Below are 21,598 nucleotides of genomic sequence, written 5' to 3' on the forward strand. Positions count from 1 at the left end.
ACACCACTGTTTTGTGACTAGGGTACATTGATTTGTTACTCATCGGCTATTGGATGTCAAACATTTGGTAATTTTTATATATAGTCTTAGAAGATCTTTTATAAACACCATCTCACAGGCAGGATATCTCGATATACCGAACAAAAACTGGAACGAGAAATAGACCAATGGGTCCACCGACAGGAATCGTCCCCAAGACCTCCCGTGCATCAGGCGATTGTTTTATGATTGGGCCCTTCTTCTAGGATTGATTCTCGTTGGTAGGCCCATTGGAATATTACTCGTTGTAGTCAAGGCACGACGACCGATATATCAAAGATCACAGTATATGTGTCTGTGGGATTGTGTGTATAAAAAAATCCAATACTAACAATGGAACAATGTAGCTTGTAATGATAGCCTATAGTCTGTCCCACAGGGAACGCCTTTTGTCATGCTATGAAATTTACGACCAGTTATTTAATTCTGAGCTGATTGGTTTACCAATTGCACACAAGAATGGTATTTTTTCGTTATTTCCAAAACACTTTTACCTTTCATCTTACGTCAATCCAAATTGACATTATTTACACACAAAAAAAGTTTTATAGAATGATGGATTATAAACTAATCCAAAATGCATTACCCGTTTTAGCCAGTGCACCACGACTAGAATATCAAAAGCCGTGGTATGAGCTATCCTGTCTGTGGGATGGTGCATATAAAAGATATCTTGCTACTAATGAAAAAAAATTATGTGGCCGATTTTCTCTCTAAGACTATATTTCAAAATTACCAATTGCAGATGTTTAATAAATCAAGTTGCTCTAGTCGTGTCGTTAAACAAAACAAACCATAACGTAACTATCACATCGATCATTGCCCCTCTACCGGGTGGACAGGTAGCTACGACCCTGAACTGACGTAAGTCAACGACATGTCATATATTAATTCTGTGACAGTTTCAACCTTCCACGCCCTTTACCTGTTAATCCATTGCTATCTTTCTGTACCGGTGCGGACGCAAAAGGATACGCCATTCTTTTTGGCATGTCTGAAAGACACGCCGTTGTCTGTAAGAGAAACATAATCCACGCGATGTTCTTTAAGAATCGTATGACGTGCGTGAGAGCTCTTTTGACAAGATTAAACCGTGACTGACAATTTTGTCACGAAGAGATGGCACCTGAGATAACAGTTCTTTAGCTAAAGTCCCGTCAGTCCCCTACCTTCCTCGAGGTTTGTCTTAGCCAGGCGATTAATATCAACCCAGGTGTAGGTAAAATATGATCTGTTTTATTAGTCCAGTTTGTCGGGCGAGTCGCGGAAGAATTCGGCAAAGTGGTACGTACGTAATTAATTCATTTAGTTGAATTTATAATTTATTTAATGTTATGTGTTTATTCTGCAATTAAGGTTCAGTCACGTTAGAGAGAGAGAGAGAGAGAGAGAGAGAGAGAGAGAGAGAGAGAGAGAGAGAGAGAGAGAGAGAGAGAGAGAGAGAGAGAGAGAGAGATAGACAGACAGATACACACACACAGAGTGAGAGAGAGAGAGAGACAGAGAGAGACACAGACAGATACACACACACACACACACACACACAGACAGAGACAGAGAGAGAGGGAGAGACAGACGACAGAGAGAGAGAGAGAGAGAGAGAGAGAGGGGGAGAGAGAGAGAGAGAGAGAGAGAGAGAGAGAGAGAGAGAGAGAGAGAGAGAGAGAGAGAGAGAGAGAGAGAGAGAGAGAGAGAGAATAGGTAGAGCGAGAGAAAGAGATACCCGGAGAGATAAAAAGATACGGACAGAGAGATATAGATAGAGAACGAAAGAAAGAGAGAGGGGTACAGCGATAGAGACCCCTAAAGTGCGAACGATAGAGAGAGAATTAGAGAGAGAGAGAGAGAGAGAGAGAGAGAGAGAGAGAGAGAGAGAGAGAGAGACAGAGACAGAGACAGAGAAAGAGAGACAGACAGAGATAGAGCGCGAGAGGGAAAGAAATAGATTGTGAGAAAGGGAGAGAGAGAACTAATTCTGTATGTCTCTTTCTGCGTCTATATGTCCCTGTTAAAGCGAATTCTCGGTCTCTGTCTCTCTCTCTCTCTGTCTGTCTCTCTCTCTCTCTCTCTTCTCTCTCTCTCTCTCTCTCTCTCTCTCTCTCTCTCTCTCTCTCTCTCTCTGTGTCTGTCACTGTGTATCTTTCTCTGTCTCTGTCTCTGTCTCTCTCTCTCTCTCTCCTCTCTCTCCGAGTGGTCCTCGCTCTTCTCCTCTCTCAGCATCTCTCGATCTCGTTCTCTCTCTCCTCTCTGTGTGTATGTCACTGTGTATCTTTCTCTGTCTCTGTCTGTGTGTGTGTGTGTGTGTGTATCTGTCTGTGTCTCTCTCTGTCTCTCTCTCTCTCTCACTCTGTGTGTGTGTATCTGTCTATCTACACTCTCTGTCTCTGTCTCTGTCTGTCTATCTCTCTCTGTCTCTCTCTCTGTCATGCTCGTTCTCTCTCCTCTCCCTCGGCATCCTTCCATCTCATCTCTCTCTCTCTGCCTCTCGCTCTCTCTCTCTCTCTCATCCCTCTTCTCTTTCCTCGAGCTCTCCCCTCTCTCCTCTCCTCTCGCCTCCTCTTCAACTCTCTTCTTCTCCTCGCTCTCTCCTCTTCTCCTCTCTACAACCGAAAATCGCCTCTCGTCCCAGCTCTCTCTCTCACCAACTCTCCTCTCTCCTCTCATCTCTCGCCCCCTCACTCTTCATTCTTCTCCCTTTGAACGATTACTGCTATGCAACCGAATCGCCTGTCAGACGTTAGCTACGGCCTTAATATTGGCGCCACTAAGCACAACAAATTAACATACAATTAGCTGTAATTTTAACGTGGACTTTGGATACAATAGCATACGAAATACGAAATTTGCTGTATCTAAATCCCACTTGAAACTATGTTGTTATTTGCTATACGAGCCACAGACAGGTACATAGCGCATGTACTGATCTATGTGATAAGATCAGCTCAATGCCGTGTTGACATAGTGTATTTTCCTGATAGACTGGGCCCCCACTGCGTGTTTGTAACGATATTTAATATAGTGCATGGACGTGTGGGATTTAAGGGAGATTAGCAAACTTAAACATGTAATGAAGTTCAGGAGCATTTCTTGGTAACTTGAAGTATAGTCTTTTTTTTCCTTCTTTTTTTCTTTTGTTTTCTCTCTTTTTTTTTCTTTTTCCGTTTTATTTTCGTTTTTTTCAAATTCATCTCCATGCTAACGCTGTTGAAGGAAGAGAGAGAGTGTGAGAGAGAGAGAGAGAGAGAGAGAGAGAGAGAGAGAGAGAGAGAGAGAGAGAGAGAGAGAGAGAGAGAGAGAGAGAGAGAGAGAGAATAGACAGGGGGAGATACAGAGAGAGACAGGGGGGGTAAAAGAGAGAGCGAAGGGTGGGAAAGAAAGAAAGAGAGAGAGGGAGAAGAAGGAAGGAAATGTTTTATTTAACACATTTTATTTACGGTTATATGTTGTCAGACATATGGTTAAGACCACACATATACTAAGAAAGGAAACCCGCTGTCGCCACTTCATGGGGCTGCTCTTTTCGATTAGCAGCAAGGGGTCTTTTATATGCACCATCCCTCAGACAGGATAGTACATACCACGGCCTTTGTTACACCAGTTGTGGAGCACTGGCTGGAACGAGAAATAGCCCAATGGGCCCACCGACGGGAATCCATCCTAAATCGATCGCACATCAGGCGAGCGCAATACCCCTGAGTTACCTCCCGCCTAACACTGTTAGAATTTAACATGTTAGTGTTATGCGAATCTAGTTAATGTTTTGTTTTGTTTTGTTTAGAGAAGATTGATTAATCAATCATCGGCTATTAAATGTCAAACATTTCGTAATTCTAAAGTAGTTTTCCATTAGCAGCGAGTTATCTGTTATATATGCACTTTCCTACAGACATGACAGAACATATCGCAGTCCTTTTTCTTTGTCTTTTTAAAAAAAAAACACCGCCACAAACATTTAACACAGAGACAAAGACTTTTGTTTCTCTTTTTTTTTTGGACATTACAAACATGGATGAATGGCGAAGCCGCAGTATTTCCATTTCGGTATAGGACTACTTGACAGGTCCGTGCTCTACGCTTGCTGTCAGTTGAGCTATTTCGGTATCACCCGAGCCCGCGGTACACGGAACCTGCAGTGTATGCTGGGTAATCATCCCCCATGTGGGGTCATACACTCGGGAGACACACCCATAATCGCACCCGTGAAGTGGGTGAAACTCGGTGTATGTGGCCTTACACCTACCCATTGAGCCTAGCGGTGCACTCACTCTGGGTTGGAGCCGGTCCTGGCATGAAAAATCCCCCATTGCCTCAGGTGGGATACAAACCCGGTACCTACCAGCCAGAAGCCCGATGACATAACCACTACACCACCAGGGCCGGTCATATCGCGGTCTTTGATATACCAGTCGTGGGGTACTGATTGGCCCATGGGACGTGAAACCCTAGCATGAGTTCTCTGAACGAACGAAAAAAAAAATTGTTTTGTTTAACGACACCACTGGAGCACATTGATATATTAATCATCGGCTAAATGATGTCAAAAATTTGGTAATTTTTATATATATAGTTTTAGAGACGAAATCCGCTACATTGTTCCATTAGTAGCAAGGGATATTTTATATCCACCATCCCACAGACAGGATAGCACATATCACGGTCTTTGATATACCAATCGTGGTGCACTAGTCGGAACGAGAAATATCCCAATGGGCCTACCGACGGGGATCGATCCCAATCCGTCCGCGCATCAAGTGGACGCTTTACCACTGGGCTACGTTTTTCCATCCGTAAGAAAGAGACCGATACGGACATTTAGACAGTTATAATGCTCTCTTCATAGGAACACTGATATCATAGAATCGACATTTTATTAGTTACTAGGTTACTTGAAAACGGGATAAACTGGTACACGATATTGGTTACGGGAGCAGGACTTAGCCCAGTGGTAAAGCGCTCGATCGATGCGCGGTCGGTCTGGGATCGTCAGTGGGCCCATTGGGCTATTACTCGTTCCAGCCAGTGCACCGCGACTGGTATATCAAAGTCCGTGGTATGTAGTACCCTGTCTGTGGTGTAATGCATATCAAAGATCCCTTGCTGCTAATCGGAAAGAGTAGCCCATGTAGTGGCGACAGCGGGTTTCCTCTCCAAATCTGTGTGGTCCTTAACCATATGTCTGACGCCATATAACCGTAAATAAAATGTGCTGAGTACGTCGTTAAATAAAACATTTCTTTCTTTCTTTCTTTCTTTTAACCATTTTCTGACGCCATATATTACACCTACCCATCGAGTCTTAGGGCTACGATCGATTCGTAAAACGGGGGCCCAGGGGCGCTTGTTGGAACTGGAATTAAAAAAAAAAATGTAACTGTTTATTTTTTCTTGACCGTTCTCTTGTTGACAAATATCAACCCATGCAAAGGGAGAAGACATGGGTTGTTACAGTAATTATATATACACAATTTATACACACATAATGTAGTTATTACTTTATAGGTTGGAACTGGAATGTATTAACGAATTGTTCCACAGAGGGGCTTCGAGCCTACGGTCAAAGCACCTCGGGCGAGCTCTCTACCAACTGAGATAGATCTCTCCCTCTGTCCTGTGTAGAGCAAAAAAACCCACAACAAAAACCACAATAGCAATATCGAATTACCTATAGGTCGCAGCACACGATTGCGTGCCACACAAACGTTTACAAGCAGGTTTTTAAATACATGTAAATGTGGTTCTATTCATACTGGTCGTTATCAGCATTCCTGTATATATCTAGTATCGGGATTCGCATTTCAGTGTGCTACTTTAGCACCTGAAACATACAAATAACTTTCAAAAGATTTTTAAAATTATTATTTTACTTTTGTTTTACTAATCGATCAACATGCAAAACAAATGATAAGACATGAAAGAAAATATTTACATTGATTATAAAAAGATTGCATACGTCATTTTTTAATATAATTCGAATACAGCAGCTAGAATAAGATACGTTTGTTTTTCTTTAAAGACACATTCCTGAGTTTTAACCATTAACTCGGCCATAATTCAATATCTTTTAACGAACTTGACGTCATTATATTTTTCTTCAATGGATTGTACCAGTCTTAAACATTTAGCAATGCTTGTGTTATAAGCGTACGGGTTCCCATTTGGCTGATTTAAACGAAAGTGCCATAATCTGGATAACATTTGCTTTTAAAGGAACATTCCTGAGTTTGCTGCAATTTTAAAGATGTTATCGACTAACAGAGACCTTTTAACGATTGTAATTACATATCAAATATATTTTCCAGCATAACATATTAGTGGCTGTATATTAAACGTGTTTTGATCGTTCTAATATTAGTACTAGGTTAAAAGTCATTTTATTTCCTAAAAGATATGTTTTCGTACGTACGACATTATTTGAAGACAAAATCCAGTTTGGGCTTCTTACAAATATTAAGACGACCAGATACACGTTAAATATACAGACACTGATATCTTAAACAAGAAGATATATTTAATATGTAGGTTTAATCGTAGAAATATTTTATTAGTCGGAAATATCTTACAATACAGCAAACTCAGGAATGTCCCTTTAATATGTGTTACTGCCAAACATAAGCGTTAGGGAGAGTGGGTAGGGGGACAACTGCCCTCTTAGTGCTGGAGCAAAACTTCAAATTCGGGCAAAAATGATAGATATTCGGGCAAAATGTGCTAACCTGAGATCTTTGTACCATGTATTTCCATCATTCTACCCTCAGAATTAGTTGTAACCCATGTAAAAATGCGTTGTGCTTGTTTTCAACCCTATGTAGCTGTTAGCAGTAATGCTAATATGAAAAAAAATATATATATTGTCATCCAGATTCGGGCATTTTCGTTTAATTCGTGCAAAAGCCTGCCTGCCCTCTACACAAAATGGGAGCCCGTACTCCTATAGGGTTGCAAACGAATCATTACTAAATTTAAATAGATGGTAAAAACGCCTCAGTTTACCACCTTTTGGTTGAATATCTTTATAATTTTTGCCCGAATGTAAGAATTTGCTCCAGCACTGAGGGGGGGGGGGGGGGGGGGGGGGGGGGGGGGGGTGGATGGGGGGCAGTGCCGCCTCCTCTTACCCCTGTCGTGTACGCGTATGTGCTCGTCTTTAGACATAATTTGTATGCTCTTTGACATCTTCCTGAGCAATGTCGCGCACTCGTAATGCATCCATGAGCACTGTTCAGTTCGTTTTATTGATGTAAAGTATCGATTACTTTGACTTAAACAACCCCTTTCGTGCGTTTAAGTATTTCAATGTATTTTAAATGCAGGTGTTTAACTTTAGTGATCTTGATTATACGCGTGTAACATAAACGTGCTTCGTAATTTGGTTACTAAAATATACACGGCTGTTTTGGATAGTTACACGCGGTTAAGGGATAAAATCTTTTCGTTGATCCGGCCCTATATGTCAGAATTACCAAATGTTTGACATCCAATACCCCTTGATTAATAAATCAAAATGCTCTAATGGTGTCATTAAACGATATATTTTAAGCAAAACAAATTTCAACTTTGCCCACAGATTTTTACACTGTTTTTGCATAATTATATTATATTTATTTTTAAAGTAAATAATCGTATTCATATACTTATCTTTGTTGGACGCCCAATAGCCGGGGCGGGATTTAAGTCGCTTGACGTGCTTGCGTCGCAGGATCGAACCACCTAGGGGGATCCATTTTTCAGTTGATTGGTAGTTTTTTCTCGTTCCAATCAGTGCACCATAACTGGACAAAAGAGGCCATGGTATGTGTGGGGTTTTTTGGGGTTTTTTTTTTTTTTGGGGGGGGGGGGGTGGTTTATCTGTGGGAAAGTGCATTAGAAAGATGTAGCGGGTTTCCTATGATTACTACGAGTCAGAATTATCAAATGTTTGACATCCAGTAGCCGATGATTAATTAATCAATGTGTTCCAGTGGTGTCGTTAAACAAAACAAGCAAACCCAAATAGCCGATGTGGTTTATTTTGTGTGTGTGGGGTTGTTGTTGTTTTTTTGTTGTTGTTTTTTGGTGTGTGTTTTTTTTTTTTTGTGATCGGTGTCGTTAAACATCCATTCGTTCATGCATTCATCTTCATTCCATCGAACACACGTTTGGGACGGAATTCAGGAACGAGTGTGCCTTTCTTGAAAGTCAATCAGTACATTTTAGTGAAATAATGGAAGGTGTTGGCACATATCTGGAAGCACGTTCGTTTCCTGGAAGAGCCTCCGTTCTCTATCTTACGCTAACGACACTGGCGGTCACACTAACTGATTGATCTTTATCCCAGTATAATAATAATAATATAATAATATGTTTTGGAAATTGTAGTGAATACAGTTGTTGCTGTTTTTAAATTAGATTTGTAATATTATATTCGCTGATGTTTGGATTCTTTTCTTATTGTTTTCTTACTTTTTTGTTTCTTTTTGATGATTGTTGTTGTTGTTGTTGTTGCGATTTTTGTTGTTTTATTTTTGTTTTGGGGGTATTTTTGAGGAATGGGAGTCCCTATATTTTACTTGATTTTTAATAGTCTTTTTAAAAAAACCCACACAAACAAACAAATGAAAACCAATAAAACTAATAATTACGATTCCATGTATTAAAATACACACATTCACTGTACAATTTCTTTTTGTTAAAGGCATACTGTCACGGATTTAAGGACCTTATTTCTCTAAAAATGGATAATAAATAAAAATTACATTAATTGTTGGAAACCAAATCTAGCTATCGCATCACCTTAACTGAAGTATCATGGAGTGAAATCCCTCTCGGCAATTTTAGTTTTTGAATTATTTATCATTGCCATAATTCATTTATTTTGACAAATGTCAGTAAAAAATGGAGTATGGTGGTTATGAAGATGGTTCAATAAAGTGCATTTAGGAACAATCAAATTATTTTTGTTCAGGTAATACTTTGTTAGACCATTAAATAGGTCAGTGGTCTGTGACAATATGCCTTTAAATAGGTCAGTGGTCTGTGACAATATGTCTTTAAGACGTCGGTAATGATGTTTGGGTTGTTGTTCTGATACAAATACAGTAAATACATATATAACACGAGTGCATCGTCTTCTCAATATCCGGCCGGAAATGAATCCGGAAAGAATGTTCTTGTAAAGAGGCTGCCACCGGAAGTTGTCAAATAAATCTACTCCGTCACCAATGTATATCGGTCCTAAAAAAAAAGGAAATCGTACACGAAACTTCACCTTAAGTGCTGTTATATTGCTTTTTTCATCTTTCTCTAGGTAATCAATAAATAAATTCACCTGATCGTGCTTGAAACATTTTAAACGTACTTGATTCCCTATTAAGAAGCGTTACACTGACGTTTCAGAATGGGTTTTTTTATGTTATTGAACGGCGCAATCTATTGAAATATAGCAACCATAAATAATAAACAGCGATGTGCATAACATAATTCAACAAGTTTTATTTAATTGTATGTGACAAAAAAAAAAAAAAAAAAAAAAAAAAAAAACCTACACAAAACAAAACGAAAAACTAAAAAACCCAACAACTATGAATTAACGAACGCTATTATAGTTCAAGAGTTTTAACGTGTACATTCAGAGCAAGTTGTTATAGTGCACGCCTGTCTTGGGTTCAGGTTTTGACAATTGGCAGCTCCTCCGTTCAGGACAGCAAATGGTACTAATCCTAGTGTTGTTGTTTTAAAAAAATAAAAAAAGGTATGCTGTTTGTGTGTAATGCATCATTACTGAGAAAAAGCTTGCTATACTAATTTTAGGATTTTCTAGTCTTATGAATGAACGTTTCTTCTTCTTACCTGTGTGTGTGTGTGTGTATATATATATATATATATATATATATATATATATATATATATATATATATATATATATATATATATCGTGTGACACCCCCCCCCCCCACACACACACACACAAGAAACGTTAACCCTACTGAATATGGAACTGGTTAAAACGTATGGGAACTGTAACTGATATTTCATACTCATTACAACATGGTTATTTCCTACATTCAGTAAATACTTTACGCCCATAACTTAAATATTGTTAACATAGCAACATATTCAAAATTGTAATGAAAACAATTCGACGCCAGATAGGAGAGCAATAAATGTAATGAATGCTTTTGCAGAGGCGGATCTAGGCTCCCCCCCCCCCCCTAAATTTTGCTTATTTTATGATCCCTTCCAAACCTCCCCCAAAGTTCCCTTGGCATTCTGCCTCATGCCATTGCACCCCCCCCCCCCCCCCCGGATTTTCTGGATCAGCCACTGTTTTGTGTTATTTATTTATTTATTTTCCTTTTCTGTCATTATGAATATACATGTGTGTGTGTGTGTGTGTGTGTGTGTGTGTGTGTGTGTGTGTACATTATTTGTTATCAACATATTATTGTTAATCTTTATAGGTCTTCCGGATGTCTTCCATAGATCGCCTGGCGTTGCCAAGGCGACACAGAGTGTTCGACGAGCAGTTACTTCCGTCTGGAGACACGCTACCCTATTGGACAATTTTATCGCTGGACTCGAAATTGCCCGCCGTGCCGAGTCCGCGTGGAGCCTACACCTTGACCACCACGGAGGTCGGGACCCCGAAATACAGAACTAAACAGCGGTTTGACTTTGACCTCAGTGATCCACTAGGTGAATATCATTTACATAAACATTAAAGGGACGTAATCCTCTTACGACAGGCTCTGTACTGGTTGAACTATACCAATTAAAATCCTATAGGCGACCATGTTAACGTTTGTGTTTAAAAACACTATATCAATATACCAACCAAACTATGACCTATTAATATCAGTACTACTACCCCTACCTCAGAGTATTAACTGCAGAAAATGGTACCTTTCACGGCTCATTTTCGGTATAACTAGATGTTTCTACAACACCCTAGTTTCGCACAGAATGTTTTTACTTTTTTTACAGGTACCCCCAAACATGTTCCAAGCACACGGCTACTTGACACAGTGGTACGAGATCAAATAAAATTGCACACATTTTTAGCCCAGATAAACCTAATTTTGTTTACAACCAACACACTCACATTTATAACCAATCATAGGACTTGTGGTGTTAACCTCTCTATCAAACGTTTGGTGCACCTCGAACTTTGACCCAACCGGAAATTATTTGGTTTAGTGCTACCTACTGACGTCTTCATGTAGTGCAGAGCGCACATTAAGTCAATACGGACCGGTATTTGTGACGCAGTGGTTAAGCCATCGGGTAACAGGCTGGTAGGTACAGGGTTCGCAGCCCGGTACCGGTCTAACCCAGAGCGAGTTATAAGGGCTCAATGGGTAGGTATAAGGCCACTACACCCTCTTTTCTCTCACTAACCACTAATAACTAACCCACTGTCCTAGACAGACATACCAGATAGCTGACGTGTGCCCAGGACAGCGTGCTTGAACCTTAATTGGATATAAGCACGAAAATAAGTTGAAATGAAATGAAAGTTAATACTTTTCTTAATGTGCAGGTAGAGTTGCTTCCCTCTATTTAGCAAATTTAAAATGGCAGGCAAATGTTTTATGATTTATTTTGTTAATAATGATGCAAGTACTTCAATCGGGATTTAGTGAGTACGGTAGGTTATACATTTAAAAAAAAAATTTGGTTTGTATGTGCATTTGTTGCACTATTTCGGTTGAGAAATGGTTGAAACATGGTGCCACAAGTTTTGAATGCCAGCTATATATATACAGGGTATGTAACAATATTCGGACGTAAAAAGAACCACACTTTCTACGAACTACTCTCGATGGTGTTGTGATTAAGATATCTTCTGTCAGCCATAGAACGTCAGGCTGGTAGGTACTGGGTTCGCATCCCGGTATTGGCTCTCATCCAGAACTAGCTTAAAGACTCAGTGGGTAGGTGTAAGTCCACTACACTAACTTCTCTTTCACTAACAACTACACATTAACCCAATGTCCTGGTCAGAGATGCCAGATAGCTGAGGTGTGTGCCTCCTGGACAGACATGCCAGATAGCTGAGGTGTGTGCCTCCTGGACAGGCATGCCAAATAGCTGAGGTGTGTGCCTCCTGGACAGGCATGCCAAATAGCTGAGGTGTGTGCCCAAGATAGCCTGCTTAAACCTTAATTCAATATACACACGGAAATATAAATGAACGAATGAATATATAGATGAACCTACTTTTATAGGATGCATTTTACCAAATCAGAGAGTTCCATGCTAAAATTATTGTCAAAAATATATAGTGATAGTAAAAGCAACTGCTGCTTTGATTGGTGACATTTAATCAATTTAGTGTGCACATAATATTATCTATTGCCAGTAAATTAATATGCTGTTAATTGCTATACAATTGGCATGCAGTATAGGAACACTAGCCATTTGTTAATTATTCGGACACTGACATAGTCTTCAGAGGAAACTCGCTGTATGTTTTCCATGTTTAGCAAGGAATCGTTTTAAAGGCATATTGTCACAAAATTAAGAACCTTATATCTCTAAAAATGGATAATGAATGAAAATTAGATTAATATTTGGAAAAATAATCTAGCTATCGGATCACGTTAACTGAACCACGATGGAGCGAAAGCCATGTCAACCTTGTTGGCAATATTAGTTTTTGAATTATAGACCATTGCCATAATTCAATTATTTTTACGAAATATCATTAATAAGTGGAGTATGGTGGCTACATAGATCGTTGAATAAAGTACATTTAGGGACAAATTAAATTTATATATTTTCAGGTAGTACATTGTTAGGCTATTTAACAGGTCAGTGGTCTGTGACAATATGCCTTTAATGAACTTTCCGAAAGACAGGTCAGCAAATACTTCGACCTATGGAATATATGTACCAGTCAAGGCGCACACAATGGGATGGCTAAAAAACACAGTAGGTCCGCCATGGGGATTCGATCCTACGATCAAAGGTGAGCGTTTTGCAGACTGAGCTTAACTCCGCCCCTTTCTATTTCTAATTTCCACATGACACATTATTTCGAGTTTCTTTTCTTTATTCTTTTTTCTACAGGTTACAAAATGAAAGATGCCTACAACGCACTGCATGATCCCTATCTGAAAGAACACTTCGAGGAAACGAGAAACCGGAAACACTTGGTCAAGAACGGCCTGGTGACGTCATCGGGCAAAGTCGTCTGCGATCTGAAGGAATTTAACAGCTACCGCGAGTACCTGCACCACCGCAACGCCACCCTGCTGCATATGAGCAAGGGGAAGGACCAGAAGCGACTACACGCCGCCAGGAAGAACGAGCAAGTGCGCAGAGAGAAAACAGAAGCAGACAATAACGGTTCCGGTGACAGCAGTTATTCCAGTTACGGGAGTCTGACCCTCGTTGAGAAGATTCGTCGACGCGAAGCGTTTCTTTCCAATCAGCTTGAAGAGAAACGGAATATGGAGGCTGAGGAGCATGCGCGGCGTGTGCAGCGGGCGTGGGAAGAAAGGAAACGGAGGCAGGAGGAGGCTCTGAAGAAGGAAGCTTCCCTGGGATCTAAATATCTGCACAGAGAAAGGAGCCTGGCCAAACACTGGGAGTATCAAATCGCGCGAAAGAGAGCTGGAAACTAGACTGAAATCTCAAACGGTGTTCATGTAGTTTGTGCTCTGTTACTTTTTTGTTTATAATTTTTTTTTTCTTTTTTTTTCGTCATTATTTAACTTTAAATTGATTTAATGAATACATCTTAGATAATTGATTTCCTAGAGTGACATTATACAATTGTATACAAATACTCTGTAATTTGTTTTATTTTGTAGTTTTAATTTACCATGTTTCAGACGGTGTTATTGATTTATTTTTATTTATTATTATTATTATTATTATTATTATTATTATTTAACTAAAACTTGATTTAATGAATACATCTAAAATAATTGATATCCTAAGGGTAGCATAAACAATATCCATAGTCTGTGATAGAAGGTGCATTTGCTTTCAAAAACATAATCCAGCTCTTTGCCTATAGTGACATACCAAGTGTATACAAATGCCCTGGGATATGTTTTATTTTGTAGTTTTAATTTATTATTTCTCAGACGGTGTTCACGTATTTTGAGCCCTGCTTTTTTCATTTTTTTTTTTTTAAAACTCGCAATTGCTTTAATATTATTGTCTGTGATAGAAGGTGCATATGCTTTCAAAAATAATCCAGCTATTTGCCTATAGTGACATACCAAGTGCAGACAAATGCTCTGGGATGGGATGTGTTTTGTTCTGCAGTTTTAGTTTATTGTGTCTCAGACGGTGTTCACGTATTTTGAGCCCTGTTATTATTGTTTTCTAATTATTATTATTATTTATGGTTATTATTAAACGTAAAATTGATATAATGAGAACAACTAAAAATGACGATCTCCTAAGGGTAGCACAAGCACTATTCTTCGTTTGTGATAGAAGGTGCACGCGCTTTCAAAATAACCCAGTTGAGAGGCGGATCTAGGGGGGTGGGGGCAGGGCCCCCCTAAATTCTGCGATAGTTATAATTTTATTATATATTAATTTTCATTTGGTTACGATCCCCTTCCAAACCTTCCCCAAAGTTTCCATGGCATTCCGCCTCATGTCACTGCCCCCCACCCCAATGGATTTTCTGGATCCGCCACTGCAGTTGTTTGCTTATAGTGACATACCAAGTGAATACAAATATCCTGGAATGTCTTTTATTTTGTAGTTTTACTGTAGTATGTTTGCTGTAACTTTACCTATTAAAATTATTTATTTTTATATTAGCGCCTTTGTTAAGCTTATAAGAATAATATGTACCCCAAAACAAATTTTATAAAATAAAATACAATTTCAATGTGAGTCGCGTTACAGGAAATAGAAACAGTTTGTCTTAAGTATGAAGTCAGCCATGAAACTATTTATTTTCAATATACATACATCTATGGACTTACCACGAACATAAATATTTTAACTATAATATACCGTGTTTTTGTCGTGTGTTCCTTAAACGCCTTTTTTTCACAAGAGTATCAAATGTGGTAGCGATGGATTTCCTCTCTCACTTTGTAGACATAAACAAATGTGTCGTTAAGCAAACATTTCAGTTTAGGTAGTACTACACCAAATATCTTCCGGCTGGGTCAAAGTTTGAGGTGCACCCAACCTTTGATAGAGAAGTGAACACCACAAGTCCTGTGATTGGTTATAAATGTGAGTGTGTTGGTTGTAAAAAATAATAGTTTCATCTGGGTAATAAAACTGTGCAATTTTATTTCATCTAGTACCAATGTGTCAAGTAGCCTTGTGCTTGAAACATGTATGGGGTACCTGTAAAAAAAAGTACTCGAATTTTGTGTGAAACTAGGGTAGTCATAGACGCTACCCGTTATCTCAGAAACGAGCAGCTTGACCCCCATTTTTTTCTGATTCACTTTAAGTGTAAGGGGTGGTAGTATTTATATCCGTGGCGTTTATGTCGGTTGATACGTTGCAGGTAGGAATTTTAGCCACATATGTTACTATTGTCGTCTATAGGATTTGATTTGGTAGTATACACCCTATACGAGGTGTGGCAAAAAAGAAATGAGACTAATCGCTTAGCTTTGGCACTACCCACTATATGATCAAACTGTTTTTATGTTGTTTTATTACGGTCTTTCATGGTTCCAAGAAGTGCTCAAGTGCTTGTTTCGGGTAAATATTAATTGTGTTACGTTCATTTGATAAGACGTGTGTCATCTCCCTTGTCAGAAAATGAGTGAAAGAAATTTGGAACAGCGCATTAACAACATTAAATTTTTAGCTAAATCTAACAAAACTGCGACTGAAACATACAGTTTATGTTTATGGTGATCAGACAATGTCTCGTGCTCGGGTATTTCAGTGGCATAAAAGATCTTTGGATAGTCGAGAAGATGTGCACGATGACCAAAAATCAGGTCGACCAAAAACCACCAAAACTGATGAAAACATTAGAAAAGTTCAAAAGCTAGTTCGTAGTGATTGCCGTTTAACAATTAGAATGATGGCTGAAATGCTTAGCATGAACAAGGAATTGATTCGGAAGATTTTAATTGAAGATTTGTCCATGAGAAAGGTGTGTACAAAGATGGTGCCAAAACTTCTGACGGATGAACAAAAACAGAAAAGAGTGGACATTTGCACTGATCTTGAGCGAATTGGACAAGAGGCAAACATTCTAGACAGTGTTATCGCAGGGGATTAGTCATGGGTGTCCCAGTATGACCCGGGAACTAAAAGACAAAGCCTCCAGTGGACAACGATAACATATCCTCGACAAAGGCAAGAATGTCCCGATCCAAAGTGAAGACGATGTTAATTGTGTTTTCTGACATTAAAGGTATTGTGCACCATGAATATCTTCCACCAGGGCAAACGGTCAACCAGCACTTTTACAGAGATGTTCTAGGGCGTTTAAGGGAAAAGGTTCGTCGAAAAAGACCAAATCTGTGGTCCAACAAGTGGATTCTTCATCACGACAATGCTCCTTCTCATTCGGCGCTATTGGTGAAACAGTTTTTGGCACAGAAGCAAATCACAACAATGGAGCACCCACCCTATTCGCCAGATCTTGCCCCATGTGACTTTTTTCTGTTCCCAAAACTGAACTATTTCATGAAAGGAACCCATTTTGACAATGTGGAAGCCATAAAGAGACGTACGACAGAACAGCTAAAGGGCATACCAGAAGAGGATTTCCAAAAATGTTTTGCTGCATGGAAGAAAAGAATGGAAAAGTACGTAACAGCCAATGGAGATTATTTTGAAGGAGATAATCTTTGATTTCTTCAGTTTTTAAAAAATAAATGATTTATTGACATAGTCTCGTTTCTTTTTTGCCATACCTCGTATATCTACTTTGGGTTCAAGCACATACCAAGGACATACACCTCAATGATCTGTTACTCACTACACTGTCGTTGACTTTAAAAAGTCTTAGAGTGGGTATATCACCAAATCAAATCCATTGAAGGTCGGGATATAGCCCAGTGGTAAAGCGCTCGCTTGATACGAGGTCGGTCTAGGATCGATCCCCATCGGTGTGCCCACTCGACTATTTCTCGTTCCAGCCAGTGCACCACGACTGGTATATCAAAGGTCGTGGTATGCCCTATCCTGTCTGTGGGATGATGCCTATAAAATATCACATGCTACTAAGACTGTATGTGAAAAGTACCAAATGGTTGACATCCAAAAGCTGATGACTAATAAATCAATGTACTCTAGTGGTGTCTTTAAACAAAACAAAACAAAAAAATCCCATCGACGACAATAATAGCATATATCTCCAAAACTGCTACACGCAGCATTTAAATCAACATTTATACCATAAATATAAATACTACCACCCCTCCCCCTCAAAGTAAATCAGTTAAAGGATCATGCCTGAGTTTGCTCCATTGTAAGAATTATCAGTGTCTGTATTTGCAATGTGTTTCTTGTCTTAATATTTATAAGAAGCCCAAACTGGATTGTGTCTTCAAATAATTTTGTACGTACGAAAAAAAACATATTTTAGGAAATAAAATGAAATTTACGTTAGTACAAATATTAGAACGGTCAGAAAAAACGTTTAATATACAGCCACTAATATTTTATGCAGAAAAATATATTTGATGTGTAATTACAATCGTCAAAAAGTCTCTGTTAGTTGATCACATCTTAAAGGGACATTCCTGAGTTTGCTGCATTGTAAGACTTTTCCGACTAATAAAATATTTCTACGATTAAACTTACATATTAAATATATTTTCTTGTTTAGAATATCAGTGTCTGTATTTTCAATGTGTTTCTTGTCGTCTTAATATTTATAAGAAGCCCAAACTGGATTTTGTCTTCAAATAATTTTGTACGTACGAAAAAAAACATATTTTAGGAAATAAAATGAAATTTACGCTAGTACAAATATTAGAACGGTCAGAATTTTTTTTTAATATACAGCCACTAATATTTTATGCAGAAAAATATATTTGATGTGTAATTACAATCGTCAAAAAGTCTCTGTTAGTTGATCACATCTTAAAGGGACATTCCTGAGTTTGCTGCATTGTAAGATTTTTCCAACTAATAAAATATTTCTACGATTAAACTTACATATTAAATATATGTTCTTGTTTAGAATATCAGTGTCTGTATTTTCAATGTGTTTCTTGTCGTATTAATATTTATAAGAAGCCCAAACTGGATTTTGTCTTCAAATAATTTTGTACGTACGAAAAAAAACATATTTTAGGAAATAAAATGAAATTTACGCTAGTACAAATATTAGAACGGTCAGAAAAACGTTTAATATACAGCCACTAATATGTTATGCATGAAAATATATTTGATACGTAATTACAATCGTCAAAAAGTCTCTGTTAGTTGATCACATCTTAAAGGGACATTCCTGAGTTTGCTGCATTGTAAGATTTTTCCGACTAATAAAATATTTCTACGATTAAACTTACATATTAAATATATTTTCTTGTTTAGAATATCAGTGTCTGTATTTTCAATGTGTTTCTTGTCGTATTAATATTTATAAGAAGCCCAAACTGGATTTTGTCTTCAAATAATTTTGTACGTACGAAAAAAAAACATATTTTAGGAAATAAAATGAAATTTACGCTAGTACAAATATTAAAACGGTCAGAAAAACGTTTAATATACAGCCACTAATATGTTATGCATGAAAATATATTTGATACGTAATTACAATCGTTAAAAAGTCTCTGTTAGTTGATCACATCTTAAAGGGACATTCCTGAGTTTGCTGCATTGTAAGATTTTTCCGACTAATAAAATATTTCTACGATTAAACTTACATATTAAATATATTTTCTTGTTTAGAATATCAGTGTCTGTATTTTCCATGTGTTTCTTGTCGTATTAATATTTATAAGAAGCCCAAACTGGATTGTGTCTTCAAATAATTTTGTACGTACGAAAAAAAACATATTTTAGGAAATAAAATGAAATTTACGCTAGTACAAATATTAGAACGGTCAGAAAAACGTTTAATATACAGCCACTAATATGTTATGCATGAAAATATATTTGATGTGTAATTACAATCGTTAAAAAGTCTCTGTTAGTTGATAACATCTTAAAAATTGCAGCAAACTCAGGAATATCCCTTTAACTGTTCAATCAAATGTTGGATGATCTCGAACTTCGACCTGCCAGATACTCTTTGGTATACTACTACTTATAGTCCGTTTACGTGAAACGGGAACAGATGAATTAGTATATAACTCTATAATAAATAAAGTTGAAATTCATATAAAGATATATTATTTTAATAATTTTAGAAGAAAAAAATCGGTGTAAATAAAAAAGTTTCTTTACAAATTCTCATCTTATCCAGTGGTACAGCCTTCGCTCGATGCGCGGTCGGTGTGGGATCGATCCCCGTCAGTGGACCCATTGGGCTATTTCTCGTTCCAGCCAGTGCATCATGACTGGTATATCAAAGGCCGTGGTATGTACTACCCTGTCTGTGGGATGGTGCATATAAAAGATCCCTTGCTGCTAATCAGACAGAGTAGCCCATGAAGTGGCGACAGCGGGTTTCCTCTCTCAATATATGTGTGTTCCTTAACCATATGTCCGACGCCATATAACCGTAAATAAAATGTGTTGAGTGCGTCGTTAAATAAAACATTTCCTTCCTTGTTCTACATTTAGTCTCAGTGTACTGCAGTATCGATTACTTCGATAGCAATGCAGCTAAGGCTGTTCTAGTATTTTGTTTTCACCCCTGTATTAAAATGACATTAATCTATATGATTTGATGGCAATTTGTTAACAAACATTTTCTATTTACACAGACATTTTCAGTAAACAAAAAATACTTTTAAGTTGGTACGGTTGTAAAACTCATTAATATGTTTTAATATAAGTTTTAACATTATTCATTATAAAGATTTACGTCAATTCATCGGTTCCCTTTTCACACAAACGGACTATAGACATGTACGCTTTCTCCGAGACCCCTCCTTCTTCAGGAAGGGCCTGCTCCTTGAGCATGCTGTAGGAGCTGAAAAGAGTGTCGGCCTCTCGGTACTGCATCTCGTAACTGAGACAGATAACTCGTGTAGTGAGACCATAGCCCTAGAAACTTACGCTTTCTCCGAGACCCCTCCTTCACCAGGAAGGGACTACTCCTTGGGCATGCTGTAGGAGCTGAAAGGGGGGTCGGCCTCGCGATACTGCATCTCGTAACTGAGGCAGATAACACATGTGTAATGAGACCATAGTACTTGAAACTTACGCTTTCTCGGGGACCCCTCCTTCACCAGGAAGGGCCCACTTCTTGAGCATGCTGTAGGAGCTGAAGGAGGGGTCGGCCTCGCGGTACTGCATCCCGTAACTGCGACTCTTCACCAGGTAGATGGATCTGGTCTGTGTGGACTCCTCCCTGGCCGTCACCTTGTAAACCTCGGGCTCGCGGCTAGACTCTGGAGGAACCTGTGGCTCAGTGAACATCACATGCACCTGTGGAAACAAATTCATTTTAAAGGTGCGTGGTTTACTGGTTAAAGACTACTGTGGTTCTAGAAATTTCTATGAATTCACTTGTCATGAGGTCAGTGCATTTGGAGATTCACTGGCCATGGATAAAGGTTCACTTGCCTAAATTTAACTGTTAATAAAACGAAAAAAAAAAGCCCACCAGTGAATGAAATTAATTAATCTGAACATTCGCTATACTACTGTACCTAAATCAATACCCACTATACTAATGCACCTATCTCTACACTCACTATATTAATGTATCTACCTCTATACTCAATATGTTACTGTTCCTTCCTCTAAACTCACTATACCATTGTACCTACCTCAACATTCACTATATCATTGTACCTACCTCAACATTCACTATACTACTGTACCTACCACTACACTCACTATACTACTGTACCTACCACTACACGTACTGTACTACTGTACCTACCACTACACGTACTGTACTACTGTACCTACCACTACACTCATTATTCTATTGTACCTACTACTAACCTCATTGTATTGCTAAATTCATCTCTTTAGTCACTGTGCTACTGTAATTACCCCTACACTCACTATACTACTGTAGTCACTTCTGCACTCACTATGTTAGTGTACCTTCTTTTACACTAAGTATACCACTATACCTACCTCTACAATCACTAATGACTATATTATTATATCTACCTCTGCACTCACTACACTACTGTATCTACCTTTCCACTCAGTATATTACTCAATGTATCTTATTATGCTGCACCTGTGCCTAATTCTACATTAGTTACACTACTATACCTACATTTAAACTCAGTATATCAAACTACCCATCTCAACACTAAACTACCGTATCTAACTATACACTCGCTATATTACTGTACGCACGTTCCATATCGCCATACCACTGTACGTACCTCTACACTTAGTATACTAGTGTGCGTACTTCTATATTTACTATACTACTGTACATTTATAATATTACTGTGCGTCCCTGTACACTCGCTATACTACTGTACGTAGTTGAACACTCGCTATACTACTGTACGCACATTGATGGTGTTGACACGAG

General features: G+C 38.4%; 2 protein-coding genes across 2 annotated transcripts; both read left to right on the plus strand.

The window, feature by feature from the left end:
* The first annotated feature begins 1,241 nt into the window (after nucleotides 1–1,241).
* Nucleotides 1,242–14,998, plus strand: LOC121386484 (fibrous sheath-interacting protein 2-like). Its single transcript, XM_041517399.1, has 3 exons — nucleotides 1,242–1,323; nucleotides 10,476–10,710; nucleotides 13,087–14,998. The coding sequence occupies exons 2-3, from the start codon at nucleotides 10,485–10,487 to the stop codon at nucleotides 13,641–13,643; spliced, it is 783 nt and encodes a 260-aa protein (XP_041373333.1). The 5' UTR covers nucleotides 1,242–1,323; nucleotides 10,476–10,484; the 3' UTR covers nucleotides 13,644–14,998.
* An 882-nt stretch (nucleotides 14,999–15,880) lies between these two features.
* Nucleotides 15,881–16,246, plus strand: LOC121386006 (protein GVQW3-like). The gene has a single exon (XM_041516801.1). It carries the CDS (start codon nucleotides 15,881–15,883, stop codon nucleotides 16,244–16,246), a length of 366 nt encoding a protein of 121 aa, XP_041372735.1.
* The last annotated feature ends 5,352 nt before the right edge of the window (nucleotides 16,247–21,598 follow it).

This window comes from Gigantopelta aegis, chromosome 12, assembly GCF_016097555.1.
Source record: "Gigantopelta aegis isolate Gae_Host chromosome 12, Gae_host_genome, whole genome shotgun sequence".
In the NCBI taxonomy this organism is placed as follows: domain Eukaryota; kingdom Metazoa; phylum Mollusca; class Gastropoda; order Neomphalida; family Peltospiridae; genus Gigantopelta; species Gigantopelta aegis.

Coding starts and splice junctions, on each gene's coding strand:
- LOC121386484 (XM_041517399.1), top strand. CDS start 10,485: ATGTCTTCCATAGATCGCCTGGCGTTGCCAAGGCGACACAGAGTGTTC. Junction 10,711..13,086: donor TGACCTCAGTGATCCACTAG/GTGAATATCATT, acceptor TTTTTTCTACAG/GTTACAAAATGAAAGATGCC.
- LOC121386006 (XM_041516801.1), top strand. CDS start 15,881: ATGTCTCGTGCTCGGGTATTTCAGTGGCATAAAAGATCTTTGGATAGT.